The sequence below is a fragment of the Pteropus alecto genome, unplaced genomic scaffold, assembly GCF_000325575.1.
Source record: "Pteropus alecto unplaced genomic scaffold, ASM32557v1 scaffold164, whole genome shotgun sequence".
Taxonomy (NCBI): domain Eukaryota; kingdom Metazoa; phylum Chordata; class Mammalia; order Chiroptera; family Pteropodidae; genus Pteropus; species Pteropus alecto.
In genome coordinates this window covers 26,280,185-26,295,642 of record NW_006439568.1, presented here as the reverse complement: position 1 = coordinate 26,295,642, position 15,458 = coordinate 26,280,185, and the positions used below count along the sequence as shown (strand labels likewise).

The 15,458-nt window shown below is 33.2% G+C and overlaps 1 protein-coding gene and 1 pseudogene across 1 annotated transcript; one reads left to right on the top strand and one right to left on the bottom strand.

The window, feature by feature from the left end:
- The window catches only part of LOC102898851, a 13,302-nt pseudogene extending 10,436 nt beyond the window's left edge, over positions 1 to 2,866 (bottom strand).
- Positions 2,867 to 10,543: 7,677 nt separating this feature from the next.
- On the top strand, positions 10,544 to 14,035 carry PLEKHF2 (pleckstrin homology and FYVE domain containing 2). Its single transcript, XM_006916673.3, has one exon. The coding sequence runs from the start codon at positions 10,577 to 10,579 to the stop codon at positions 11,324 to 11,326; it is 750 nt and encodes a 249-aa protein (XP_006916735.1). The 5' UTR covers positions 10,544 to 10,576; the 3' UTR covers positions 11,327 to 14,035.
- Positions 14,036 to 15,458: the final 1,423 nt, after the last annotated feature.

Below are 15,458 nucleotides of genomic sequence, written 5' to 3'. Positions count from 1 at the left end.
CTTTTTAGCTTCCTTACCACTTTGTTAATATTTTTATTATAGTACTTTCTCATTGTGCTATGTATTAAAATCTTGTGGTACATGTCTTAATTCCCAGTGTCTGTTTCATTCTTTTTTCTCTCTTAACAGAAAACATAAAGCCTTGAATCTAGTGAGCAGATTGTAACTGCTTGGAAAAATACTGAAGAAAATTTGTTAGGGATGTGATGGGATAACCAGTTCTACAGCAGTATTTCAATTGGGCTTTGCCAACTTTATTTTTCAAATATTATACAGTAGTTTTTTAAATAGCTGTCAGCACTGTACAGCCACCCCTGTATAAGTACTTTTTGAAATGATGCAGTTTTTTTTATCTGAATTTTGTTGGTAATGAGCATATGCACACATCATCATTTTTTATTTGCTAATTTAACAGCTGTGCCTTTTGGTTAGAGAAAAAAGCATTTTTATATATTATCATGAGATAAAGATTTTTTAAAAAAAACAGGATCTGCCATGCTCAATACTTAGAATTCATAATTAGATACCATAGTTAAATGGGTCAGAACATTTGCTTGTAAATTTAAAATCTCTGGGTCTAGTGAAGCAATTGTGTCTGGGGGGGGTGTGGTTCCTGTTTTCTGTGAAAATTAGTATAGACATCAAAAATAAAGTCTTTGATTTTTGTCACATTCCAGTGGAGAAGCTGCTTCTACTTTAACTGCTGCTGGTCATATTCAGCTCAGTGTGCATTGATAGGATGTATATGCAGGCATTTTTGTAGGTGTTACTGGGAATAAAACGTTGTAGGAAATAATATTCTTGTTTTCAGGAGTCTTTAGATCTGTTGAGAATAAACAGGTACACAGATATCTATTAAACAGAATGTAAATGCCATAAAGTGGCACACACAAAGTGTTAATGAGGATTTAAAGATGAAACTATCTGGCTATGAGGCTACTGAACTGACTGCATCTTGAAGGACAGGTTAGATTTCAGAATAGCAAGGGAGAGAGGACATACTGAGCCCAGAGAGGTAAGGGAGGAAGCCTAGAGCATATTCTGGGAACTAGCTAGTACTCTAGTTGACTGTAACAAAGAGAACATATAGAAGGTGATAAAAATGGAAAGAGAGACTGGGGGAGGCTGGGGCTTGACTGTGAAGGATATTGAATACTGACTGGGTTAAGGATTTTGGATTTAATTTGGCTAGGAAACCTTTGGTTTTTGAATAGAGTGTTACCTTGTAGTTAAAAATACTAATCTTGTCTTGTGTAGTTTTAAGTGCTAAGGACTAGAGAGAGGACTTGTTTAAAACTTGAGGTCCATATTCTTCCCCTCTCTCCTACCTCTCTAAAGAAAGACCTTTTGTAACTTCTAGTGTGACTGTTGTAGTTTTCTAGATTAATTTTCTAAAATCCTCAACTATGGCTTAGTTCTTATATACCGTGGTGAGTTTCTCTGTCAAGCCTAATCTTTTTGGAACTACCTGTATTGACACTGTAAATTAGTCATAGCTTTATTCTTTACTTCCTTTAGTATTTTAAGAATCATTTTGAGTGTATTTTATACTTGCTACCATCTGCTTTAAATTTTTTTCTCTTTATTTTATCAAGTGGCTTTCCCAAATACATAAGTCTACATGAATGAACTATTTCTAAAATAGTTATTTCTGAATGTAGCAAAATAAAATGGAAAGAACATGCATTTTTACAAAAACTAGCTGTGAGACCATGGAAAAATTGCTTAACTAATCCATGACTCAGTTTACTTTTTTTGTAAAATGGATCACTTAACAAAATAGAAATTATTAAAATAATAAAATGCGGACATGCTTAGTGTGTATAGGTGTTGAGTAAATGTTTTTTCTTTTTTTCCCTTTCTTGGCTAAGACTTTAGAATAATGCATTTGAGTCTACTTTTCAGTGATAGGAATATTTGGTGCTTAGGAGAGATTTTTAAAAAAAGACTGGTGTCTCAAAATGTGATTCAAACTTTTGAAGTTTCAGTTATTCTCAATCCAGCTTTATATGAGTTTAAAATTAAAATATAAATAAATGTTTGATTTCCCTAAGAAATGAACCCATTCCCTTTATCACTTTTAATTTCTGCAATATATATTGTATAGCTGGTTTGCCACAGTGGCAGAAATCCTAGTGGAAAGAGGAGGAAAAACTTTGTCCCTTCTTGTTGATGGAATAAGTAGAATTTACTAAAATTCCAAGTTTAATTTGCTAAACTTTCAAGTATTTTTTATTATTCTAAAATTTTATTGAAAGTCTTACTTAGAATTTTTTGATTATCATTGTGCTTACTAAACTATAGAATTTTTGAAATTAAGAACTCTCTTGTCCTTTGCATGTAGTAGGCACTCAGAATAATTTGATTTAAATGCATTAGGAGAGGGTGTGGTTTGCTCTAATGCTTACACATTTGCCTAGGGATCTTGTACCTCTGGTAGTTTGTTGCTGTTTGTTTTTACCTCTTCTTTCCCCACTTCCTTGTGTCTCTCCCTCTCTTCCTTTTTCTGTAAAGTCTCAATTCAGCAGTAACACAGATTTTAAAATCTTGATTCGTATTAAGACAATCAAAAGTTTGAATAAAAACTGATTTATAGGCAAGTAAGGCTTGCTGCTACTGCTTCTCTTCCTCCTCTTCTGTCATTTATGTGAAATCTCTTATTCAGTTCCTGAGCTAAGATGAGAATCCAGGTGTTTTGGTTCATAGTTCATTGGTTTTTCCAGTATAATGCACAGTTGACTACTGAAGCTCACTGATATCAGATGTCATGGGTACATGTAAGAAATTAGTTAGATTATTTTTTTGTTTTAAACTCACCTTCAAGGATGAGGTAAGGAGTATTGATTTTCAGTAAGAACTGGACCATGGTATTTTGTGACAGTTGGGCTTTCTTCTCAATTGTAAATAGTATTCTTTCTCATTTTTAAGAGCTTTTGCCTCTTCTAGTATTACATGTTTAACAGGTGGTAGACACTCCACTGAAGAACATATTACTTTAGAAACAAGATGTTAGCAAAAGGCTAGGGCAGAACTTGGACAATCCAAATGCAGTTCTTGTTTACAGTTGTGAAGGAGATAACTTGAAATTTTGGATTATTTAAGTTTTTTTTTAAGTGGTATTTAAAGCTGACTTTATGGAAGTTAAAGTTTTGTTTTTTTGTTGTTTTTGTTTTTTGGAGGGGTATGCTTTTGTTGTGGTTCTTAATTTTAAACTATAAATTAAGACTTCCAGACACTATTTACTGGAAAAGAAGAAAAAGGAAGTCAATTGGAAAACTGTTAGAAATTATAGAGTTCTTTCTGTGAAGTGGCTGGATAGGATGAGGGGAACCAGAAATGTCAATAGTTTTCTTATCAATAGTAGTAACAAATTAAAAAATATATAATGTGGAAAAGAGATTAGATTCAATGTAGCAGCAAAAAGTTTAAAATACCTGGGAACATACTTAAGAAATGTAACAGTCTTGTGAGAATAAACCTGCAAAATTACTGGGCCACCAAAGATTTGAAACCTTAGTAGGAAGAGACATTATCGGTCTTGCTAGGAACACTCAAAACTATAAAGATGTTAATTTAATCCAAATTAATTTATGGGTGTAATGTAAGTTCCATCAAAATTTCAGTGGATTTTGTTTGTTCTTTTGTTTATTGTAATCAGAAAGTGGTTCTAAACCTTAACTGCACATTAGACTTATCTGGGGAGCTTTAAAAAGTTCCAGTGCCCATACTCCACATATCCCAGACTAATAAAATCAGAATAGGGAAGGGATCTAGGTATCAGTATTTCTTAACCCTTTGTATTTATCAGAGTTTATTGGTCTTGATTTTGGTTTTTGAATTTCCATTTTAAGCAGTTCTAATTATTTGTAGTCATGGATATTTTGTAACTTTTATTCTTAGAGATCTTCAAAACAAAAAAGGAAATTTAGTTATTTTTAAAAAAACTAATAAAATTACTCTAGTTTGCAGTTACCATGAGTTCATTGGACATGTGTATATCTGATATTATGAGATCTTAGAGATCTTGCTTTTCCTACATCTTGAAGCATTTTGCTATTTCATCATCTAGGAATTACTTAACAAAAAAGAAAATGGAAGAGTGATGTAATTGCCTAGATGATGATGCAATAATAAAATAAATCATCACTATTGCATCATCTTCCAATTTTATTATTGCATTGCTCAAAGCATTGCATCATTTTTCAAGAAGATACACAAACAGTTTGGAGATGTCCTTAGTATTTTTGTTTGTTTTAAGCTTTCATTTAACATATTTGAGAATTTAGATTTCTTCATTTTTCACTTTCCACCTTTTATGGGAAAGAAACGTTGACAAAGGTAGACATTTCAGAACTATTAGACAAGTCAGAAAATGCATGCAAAGAAACAGCAACACTTAAACTAATGATGGTGAATCATTGTAAGTGAAATCTCAGACTGTGAGTCTTCAGATGATGATTTTCTAGATGAGTTTTTTCCAAACTCAGAATTAATGAGTAAACGATATTCCTAAACACAGAAAATGGAAATAAAATTGGCCCTTGAACAATAAGGGTTTAAACTGCATGGGTCCACTTATATGCAGATTTTTTTTTCCAACAAATACCTGTACTGTTGCGATCTGAGTTTGGGAGTCCTTGGCTGTGGAGAGCCAACTGTATGCATTGATATACAACGTTTTATATAGGGGACTTGGACATTCATGGATTTTGGTATCTATGGGGGAAAGGGGGAACTGGAATCAGCCCCGCCTTCCCCCCACCCCAACACTGAGTTACAACTTAAGCTTTTCACGAGTTTTTCACTAGTTAAAAGTTATATGTGGGTGTTTGTGCAAGGAAGTTGGCTCCCCAACCCACATGGTGTTCAAAGGTCAATTGTATTACAGATTCATGCATGATAATTTATGAGCAGTTAGTTGCATTCAAAAGATGCTGCTATTTTGGATATATGTACCTTCATATTTAAATTACTCTTAAAGCTATTTTTTATTATCTCTTTATTCTTATTTCTGTAAATTAGTCATAAAATGGCTTAAATATTAAAAATAAGTAAAAAGGGTATTTTGGACCCAGATAGTAAATTGGGATGTCTGTGTTTTCTGATATACTGAAAATTAACGCTTTTCTGGTTCCAGTGTTCAGCTAAGGTTGAGAACCACTGTTCTTAGTAGACTCATTTGGAAAAATAAAGAGAAGATTAGGTAAAATGTTTTTGAAAGGTTAAATAAGTAATGGGAGATAGTCCAGAAGTTCTACCAGATGCATGGTACCAACAAGAATTATAGAACAAATTAATATATTAGATCAAACATTCCCAAAGCAGATGTTAGAATATATAACGATTTAATATGTTAAAGAGTGTTATATATTAGTAGATTTGATTATTGATATCATTTATAAGAGCTACCACTTGTTGACTACTTGTTGAACATTTTGTATGCATTACTTCATTTAATTCTTTCCTGGACATAGCCACTATTATTATTCCCATTTACAAATGAGGAAACCTGTGGTCACTGTTAGTACTTGGTGAATCTGGAGCAGTTAATTAGCTCTTTTGGAATGCAGATATTTGCAAAGACAAAAAGGAATTTTTACCTTGCCAGAGTAAATTTTAGATGGATACAAGAGTTAAATGTAAAATTTATATTATAAAACATAGATAATAATAGGTGTATCTGATATCTGGATAAGGGAAGCTTTGGAGTAATAGAAGAAAATCACAAAGGAAAAGATCTATAAGTTTAATTATGTAAGAAATAAAACTGCCTCTGTCAAACACCATAAACAAAATTATAGATTAATATACGAGGAAAAGCAAAGAAATAAATGGGTCAATAGCATTTATATGTAAAACAATCATACAGATTAATAACCCCTAAATAATGAACTTAAAAATATAAGTGGCTATTAAACATTAAAAAGTGGTTGGCCTGCCTCAATAGGTAGCTACGAAATAAAACATTCAATTAAATTTAAAGTACTATTCTTTCCTGCCTTAGGACTTTTCTCCATAGTGTTAGTATCTTTTCATGGCTGACCTCATCCTTTAAGACTCAGAATATAGAACCACCTCAGTGAGGCCTTTCTGAACTACAGCAGGTGCTCTAATAACATGCCTTAGGAACTAAACCCTTGTTTATATCAATTAGCCTATGGTAAAATTGGTTTCAGTATACATAGTTTCGCTTAAAGTGGAAACCTAAGACAACAGCAGCAGCGTTAGGGGAGGACTTACTGTACTCAGTCAATGAGTTTTTTCCTGTTTCTTGGCAGTCCACTGATTTCTTCTTTGCATTTAACCTTTCAGAATCACCTATTTGTTTACTTACTGTCTTTCTCCTCTAGACTCTATAAACTCTGAGAGGACATGAATAATATCTGGCATCTAGGAAGTGTTCAATAAATAATCGTTAATTGAATAAACAATGAATAAAAAGTGAATGAAATGAATAAAATGAATCACCATTTAAAAAATCCTGTTTGCTGAAGTTTTTAAAGAAAAATACTCTGAGACAAAATGGGATGGGTACAGTGATTGTGCTGCTCGACAAATTGGTGTTACCTTTCAGAATGGAAATTTTGTAAAAGATAGTAAAAGCCTTAAACAGTCATGCCTTTTGACCCAGTAATTTTACTACTTGGAATCTGCCCTAAAGAAGTCATCTCTGCCAGAGGGTGGGGAAGCTTTCTTCCTAGTTCTTTGCATATTCACTGGTATTCGTTTCCTCAGAAAAGAAGACAACATTTTGTAGTTGTCTTCTGCTTCCTCTTCAGTGTGGCTCAGTGAGTAAGATGTGCAAAGGATTTAATCCTTGGCTAGCCTTGGTAATCTTGTATTCTAACACTCTCACAGAGTCTTTGAGAGTTCTTACTGCTTGGGGCACCTCAGTGTTCTGGTAGTAAATTTGGATTTGGGCTTTGAGGGAAGGCAGAGGCCCCACTTAAAGAATAGTGCCTTAATCCAGTTTACCAAAGAACCTTGCCTTGGGGTATCAAGTAATCAGCTAAAAGTGGTACTTTGATTTCCCTTTTGATAACCTCCCCTCCCCGCATTCACCCTGTCTCTCATTCTCTCCCCCACTAACCTTGCATCCTTGCAGTATGGGATGTATTTCTTCTGTGGGTCACTGTCAGACTATGAAAGCTATTTGTTTTAGCCGAATACCAATTAATAATGCCCCAAACTTATTTTATGTTGCTTTGTTCTTAAATGGGGGAAAGATTTATGAACAGAGAATCAGGCCTAATATATTGTAAAATTTGAACAATGAAACATCATCAGGAGACTTGCTAAGTAAATCATGATGACCTGTCCTTTCAGATTATTTGCTCAAGATCCTCTTATCTCTCTTCAGTATTTTTAAGGTTTGCAGTGAAAGTCCAGAGGTTAGCATTAGCTTTCTTAGTTCTTGTAGAGCCTTAGTGAATAATTAGTGTGTGGTAGTATACTGGTAATAGCAAAAAGGAGTCAGATTTGAGCCCCAGTTCTGTGACAGCCCTGGGCGGCGTACTTAACTTCTTTGTCTCTGTTTACTCATCTATAAAATTGAGTTAATAGTGCATAATTATCCTAAGTGACTAGGAAATATGGTAATACATACAAAGTGCTCAGCTCCTTACTTGGGCTCCCAGTGACTAGAGTTAATTCCAGGCTGTTTTGCCTCTTACATTACTGAATCTGTCTTTGTGCCTTAGTTTCTCCTTCAGCTCACATTTCAGTTAACATTATTTGACACTTCTGTGGGAGATAATAAAAACTTCTTTAGTTATATCCCAAGAATTTGAGACAGTTAAAATCAGAAAATGTGAAAAGCACTGAACAAATTAGTGGTGCTATTAATTCCAGTAGTAGCAATAATAGGAAACCTGTTTGCATTGCCAGTATATGAGCTGATTAATAACTCTATGTCCAAATGAGTAGAAACAGCAGTTTATTTGGATGGGAATTGATACTTTCAGTTCTATATAAGTGCCAACCATCCTCTTTTCTGCCTTTAGACCTTTTCGGTTATTCCTTTTGCCTGGAATATTCTCCCTTCTCCACCCTTAATATCTGCATATCTAGTTCTTCCTTATCTGCTAAAGTAGTAACTTTAGAAAGGCTGTCCCTGATCATCCAATCTGAGTAACTTCTGGTTGATTTTTTTAAAGTCATTTTAAAATATCATAACATTAATTACTGTTTGGTTCTTGATTTTGTTTTCTGTTTCCTCCCTCCCCAACTATGATGTAAGTCTTGAAGAGAAAGGACCTTGCCTATGTTGGTTTTTTGCTTTTGTTTTTTTTCTCTGCACCTAGATTAGTGCCTAACAAAATGAACACTTGTTGAATGTTTGAATATAATGCAAAGTATGAAAAATTGTCCTTAATTGTATTTCCCAGAGATAACCATTGTTAATATTATGGTATATAGTTTCCTAATTTTATTTTCTTTATGTGTGCTTACATATTTACAAGTGTCTGTGATTATGCATTTATACCATATTTCATTGAACCTAAAGGTGAATATTGTTTTACTATAGTTTATGTCTGAAATTGGGATGCCATATAATCAAGGGTATGCCATGATTTAATTGGCAGCATGTTTCTTTCTTTGTGGCACATAAAATGAGGATGTCTTAAAATGTATAGCATCTTGGATTTGATGAAATACGGTATACATTTAAAATAAAAATAAGATCATTATGTTCAGTTCTTTACCCACCCAAGTATCTTGAGAATTCCCCATATCACTGTATTAGGTCTCATTCTTAACGATACATAGTGAGGACATATCATAAAATGTTCAACCACTTCCTCTTGATGAACATTTGGAGCTTTTCCAATTTTTTTCTGTTTTACACACTGCTGTGTTGACTGTCCTTGTACTTATCTTTATGGGCTTGAGTGAAACTTTTTGTAGAATACTTAGGTCACAGGGTACACATATTTTCTATAGTGTATTAGGATGCATGTTTCCCTATACCTTGAGTAGTACTGCATCTTTGGAAATTACAAAAAAAAAAATCTGATATATTAAAAAATACCCTAATATTTTAATATTATTTCTTTAATTATGAATGACTTCGGTCTTTTTTTCATGTTTCTTCTTTGTTGCACTCGTGCATAGGGTAGTAGACCTTTAATTGGCTGGCAGATCTGCGTTAATTACGAAGAGAAGGCATCACAGTTTGGATCCGTGCATTATCATATTAATTCTTAGGAACAACTTTCAGGGCAGAACCCACCGTTGTGGAGGGCAAGAGGACTTTATAAGATTGGGGATGAGACAGAATTCAAGAATAATCAGAATTGTTGTTTCTTTTATAATGGAGGCCAAGAAGGGTTACAGTATCATCAGTTTGTGTGCTGACTACTGGAACTTAAGACTATGTTGTTAGTCTTTAAACTTTAAACGCTCCTCCTTAATATGACTTGGTTGTAGTACAGTAGTATTAGATTAGTAGGTCTGAAGTAGGGCACAATTCTGGGACTCGAATCAAGTCAGTATTACATCTAGAAATTACATCTATGATCATTTAAAATTAGATTAATATGGGTTTTTTGCACATTGCCAAAATATACTTGTCAACATATTTGAGCACCTTGGCATCAGTTTCAAATATAGATATCAGATGGTCTCTGCCTTTTAGGTTCCACTGTAGCCTGTGGAGGGGACAGATTTCAATCCTTTGGTAGGACTGAAACTAGAAGGTACATAAAACATGAAGAGCACAGAGAAAGGTGTGTAGTCTAATAGAATTTAAGGAAATAGATATGGTAAGCTGAACTGAGTATTGAAGAAAGGGTATTAGCTAGCGGATAGTAAGTAGTAAAGGATACAACAGCATGAGAGAAGACATGCATGGGTGAAATGAACTGCAAGTAGTAGGGTATTCTTAGAACATAAAGTCTGAGGTGAAGATTCACTATAATGAGTCTGGGGAGATAAGCAAGGACCAGGTAATGATGCCATGCTAAATATTCTGCATTTGCTAGGTTAGGGAAGTCATACTAAGAAATGGTATGATTAAGTTTGCATTTGAGATATCATGGCCCGAAGATCGATTTAGGGGCAAGACCAAAGACAAGGAGACTTGTTGGGAAACAGTTCTGGTAATCCCTTTGAAAGAATGAAGGCCTTTGCTCAATGGTAATAGCTTACTGGAAAAATCATAGTCATTTCTCTTAGTTTATATAATATTTGGCCCTCTCGTTCATAATCGTACTGAGATTAAATTTCATGGAACTGGATTTATTACTTTGCAGAAATGATTTATGTTCATTGTCCAGTTGTTATTCCTTTATGTCTGTAAGAAGTTTATACTTCTATAAATACCTGCCTAACTGGTATGGTGCTATATGGAGATGATTAATAGTGTTTTTTATGATTATAAATATTGGGAGATGTTAGCTCTTTTGGTATGCTTAGTGGTTACCTTAGAGGAAAAGAATTTTGGAGCATTTTGCTTTCTGGGTGAAAATAATGATCTGTTAGATTAAATTTAGGTTATTTAATTTCTTATATGGATTTATAACTTTTATGTGCTAATTTGTTTTGTTTTGTTTTTTTTAAAGGCTATTAGCAAAAGATGGTGGACCGCTTAGCAAACAGCGAAGCAAATACTAGACGTATAAATATAGTAGAAAACTGTTTTGGAGCAGCTGGTCAACCTTTAACTATACCTGGACGGGTACTTATTGGAGAAGGAGTATTGACTAAGTTATGCAGAAAAAAGCCCAAAGCAAGGCAGTTTTTCTTATTTAATGATATTCTTGTATATGGCAATATTGTCATCCAGAAGAAAAAATATAACAAACAACATATTATTCCCCTGGAAAATGTCACTATTGATTCCATCAAAGATGAAGGAGACTTGAGGAATGGATGGCTTATCAAGACACCAACTAAATCATTTGCAGTTTATGCTGCCACTGCCACTGAGAAATCGGAATGGATGAATCACATAAATAAATGTGTTACTGATTTACTCTCCAAAAGTGGGAAGACACCCAGTAATGAACATGCTGCTGTCTGGGTTCCTGACTCGGAGGCAACTGTCTGTATGCGTTGTCAGAAAGCAAAATTTACGCCTGTTAATCGTCGTCACCATTGTCGAAAATGTGGTTTTGTTGTCTGTGGGCCCTGCTCTGAAAAGAGATTCCTTCTTCCCAGCCAGTCTTCTAAGCCTGTACGGATTTGTGACTTCTGCTATGACCTGCTTTCTACTGGGGACTTGGCCACATGCCAGCCTACTAGGTCAGACTCTTACAGTCAGTCATTGAAGTCTCCTTTAAATGATGTATCTGATGATGATGATGATGATGATAGCAGTGACTAAGGGCACGTTTTGAAATATAAAATTGGATGTGACTAAGAAATCAGCTTTGGGGGAAATGTAAAATTCTGAGCTCTCTCTGTTTTGCTCTAGCCATGAATTTGCCTGAGAAACTTTTAACCTATGTGCCTCAATACATTCTATAGGAAATAGCTCCTGTTGCCATCCTCCCAACCCTACTGCTTCCACCACTCGCCCCACGACTTTCCATTCTTCTGCAGGGATAGCCTCTTACAAATATAGCAGATAAATTTTTGGTTTCTTATTGTTTCATTCTAGATTATTTTCTTGGAAGGTTGGGAAGAGATGCTTATTTAACAGATCATGTACTACATTGTTGTTAACTGTTCTGTTATATGGAAAAACTAAAAGCAAAGAATGATGGACAAAGGAGTATAATGTGGTTAGTTAATAACATTATTAGCTTTTTTCTAACCATTCTGTTTAATGGTTAAGACACCAGTAACAAAAATACATGATTTGGAAATACTTTGGCTTTTTCACATACCAAGTGGTGCCTTATCTTAATAGCATTGTTATATGAAATAAGCCCCTACTTTCTCACCTTTTAGTTTGTTTTAAAAATACACTGGTGCTCTTCGAGGTGATAAAATGAGTGTTTATGAATGGGTATAATTGGAAAATAACTTGTCATTTGACAGCTACAAATAACTAAATTTAGAAGTTCTTCTCTACGAATAAATATTTTTTCACAAAATAGTTGTGATTTTATTTTTATGTTTTATAGGTACCAAATTATAATTGTCAGATATAAATTTTCAGTTAATAGGAGGTCATTCTTAAGAATTTGGTTTGGAATTTATCAAATACAGAATTGTCAAATTGTATTAGTTTGTTTTTAGTAAAAGACTTTGTAGGTATAAATTCATCTGCTTTAACATTATTTCTAGAATGAAAAAATTATAAAATTCTTGAAAATAATCTGTTCAAAAAAATCCTATGATAGAGCACAGATCTACTTAGGCTGAAGATTTGGAAAAAATAATATGTAAGAATGGTCAAGACAGACCAAATTTGACTAGACTTTATATCTGTGGAAATGTCTATTTCGGTGAAACTATCTTGGATTTACAAATATAGTGTTATATTTTATAAAGTTTTGTAAAGTCCCAAACAATATTTCTATTTTTGTAAAACATTGTATGTTTAATCTGTTTCTGAAATCATTTTGCAACGTGTGGAAATAGAATAGCAATTGATCTTTCTAAATTGTGACCTTAGTACTGAGTCAGTCTAGATTGCCTTTGAGAAGTGGTAATTTTTCACTCTGCTTTTGAGGCATCCATTAGGTTGAAAGTATATTTATCATATAAAACTTGATGCATTTTGCACTACTTTCTCCATTTGTATGCTGCAAATAAACTACAGTCTTTCAAATATGAAAAATCAGTCTAAAGATTGTTTTAAATTCTAAATTCTTTTGTTTTTAAACTGTTAAATCTGGTTATATTGCATATGTTAGTAGAGGTTCGATTCAGTAACTTGTGATGGAGGATTCTTTGGTTTGGTTAAGGCACTATACTGTTAATTGTGAAAGCGTCTGGGATACATAGATCTCCCTGCAGGAAATGTGAAGGAAAAGCACAACAGGTTTTGTTTTGTTTTTTTTTAATATCAGATGGACTTTTATTTCCAAGCAATATATCATATAATCAACATGAAACCTGAAACGTGCTAATGGAAACTTGCTGGTACATTAGGAACCTAGCAAATTCAGGAACCAAGGGGAAATGTTCTGCAATAACATTTGCATTGTCAACCTCTATTGACTTTTTTACAATAAAAAATACTTTACAATTTACCTCTTTTTGTATGTATTGTGACTTGAAGATTTTTTTCCCTCTTGCTAAGGTAATGGAGATATTATGCATTTTTTCCCTCATTCAATATGCCAAGCATTATTCTAGGCCCTTGGGGTAGAGCAGTGAGTAAAAATTCCATTCCTTTCATGGAGTTTACATGCAAATAGAGCCCAAGATGTGTTTTCTTCCATAACTTTTTCTGTAATTTTTCAGGCTTTTGTAAATCTTAATTATATGTAAACACGAAATGATTTTGGTCGATGTTTCATGCTACTTCTCTTGAATGATATTTACTTGGTCTGTACTAGATTCCCAGTATATTAACAAAATTGGTAACGATTGGTATAAAGGAAGCAAGATACCAAGGAAAAGTATTAAGTCGATTACACCTTACACATGAATTCATGCCTTTGGGTTAAGTGCATAAAATGGTCATAATTAATGTAAATCATTTGTTTATATATCATGTTTATGCTGAAATTCTTATAAATAAGTAGAATTAAATTGTATACTTTATGGTTTTTTGAAAGGTCCCAGTACTTGAGCTGCAGTCTCCTTTCTCTTGGATGTGGTAGTTTTGTTCTCAAATACATGTTGTAGCTTTAAACAATGTAGTAACAGTTATCTACATGTTCGCATGTATTAGATTGCTATACATTTTACAAGATAAAATTTAAGTCTAGGATGAAAATACATGAAATTTTGTTTATTGATAATTTTAAAATATTTCTTTAAAAGCTAAATTATTTTAGATTCATTCAACATTAAGTGTTATGTCAGGTTTTATAGTATCAGTGTTAGGTGTTATAAACTTTTTAAAGGTACATTTCTACAGGGGTTATTATCAGTGTCATTCCCTTACATATCAAAATAAATTTCTTAAAAATTACTTTGTCCTTGAAATTTTTTTTACAACCATATACTTCATATACCAAATTTTAGCAATAGAAAACAATTTTAAACCATTTAACCAACAGTATTTCTCTTTTTGTCCACTCTAAATAGCTGATAAACAGAAATTGGTAATAGTAGAATTGCTTGGCTTGATAATTCTCTCAATTTAATTTATGAAGAATAAAAAGGTAGAGAAGGTAATATTGCTAACACCATCTTGTCTTCACCATCCAAGCCATTATTGTATTTAATCATTCACATTAGTGAAAATGATTGCTGTAAAGCTTTGATGGTATTATCTAAGTTTATCAGGAAAAAGAAAAGTACTTTAATCAGATTTTGTGTCTTCATGCTCCTGTCAACTTAATGTTTAGAGGTAGTATATGCTTTGCTATTATTTTTTAAATTAATTTTTAATTTTCAATTACATTCAGCATATAATATTATATTAGTTTCAGGTGTACAACTTAGTGATTAGACATTTATATAACTTACAAAATGATCACCCTGATAAATCTAGTGCCCAGCTGACACTATACATAGTTATTACAATATTGTCGACTATATTCCTTATGCTGTACTTCATATCCCAATGACTATTTTGTAACTACTAATTTGTATTTATTAGTCCCTTTCCCTTTTGTGCCCTCCTCCCAGGACCCTCTTCCCATCTGGCAACTGTCAAAATGTTCTTTGTATCTTTGTTATTTTGTTCCTTAGATTCCACATGTAAATGAAATCGTATGGCATTTGTCATTCTCTGACACTCCATTCAGCACAATACCCTCCAGGTCCATCCATGTTGTTGCAGATGGCAAGATTTTTTTTTTTTTTTTTTACAGCTGAGTAATATTACATTGTATCTATGTACCACCTCTTTATCCATTCATCCGTTGATGGACATCCAGGTTGCCTCCATTATTTATTTTTCAATAGTTTTATTAAGGTAATTTATGTACCATACAATTCACCCATATAAAGTGTACAATTCAGTGGTTTTTAGTATACACACTAAAACCATCACTACCTTTTCCAGAACATTGTCATCATTTTGAATACTTGTGTTTTTTTGAAAATCATTTTACTTTTAAATTTGTATAATAAAGCATATTTCGGGGTATAATGACTCCTAATTTCATAGGCTTCTATCTTTTAAAAGCATTTCTTGATGTTTTATCTAAATCCCTTCATAGAAGCTGAAACGTGCTAATAAATTCAACTTTTTTCCTTGTTACTTTGCACGAATAATAGAGTAGAAAGCATGCTTAATGTATAAACATGAGCAAATGACAAAATTTTTACCGAGTTCCTGAAATTCACACTGCATGCTAGGAAACCCTCAATGATAATGTCATTAAGCTTAGAGATACTTGGACATTTTTACGGCTTGTGGTTTAGAAATAGCTTCTGTGATTTAG

Coding starts and splice junctions, on each gene's coding strand:
- PLEKHF2 (XM_006916673.3), top strand. CDS start 10,577: ATGGTGGACCGCTTAGCAAACAGCGAAGCAAATACTAGACGTATAAAT.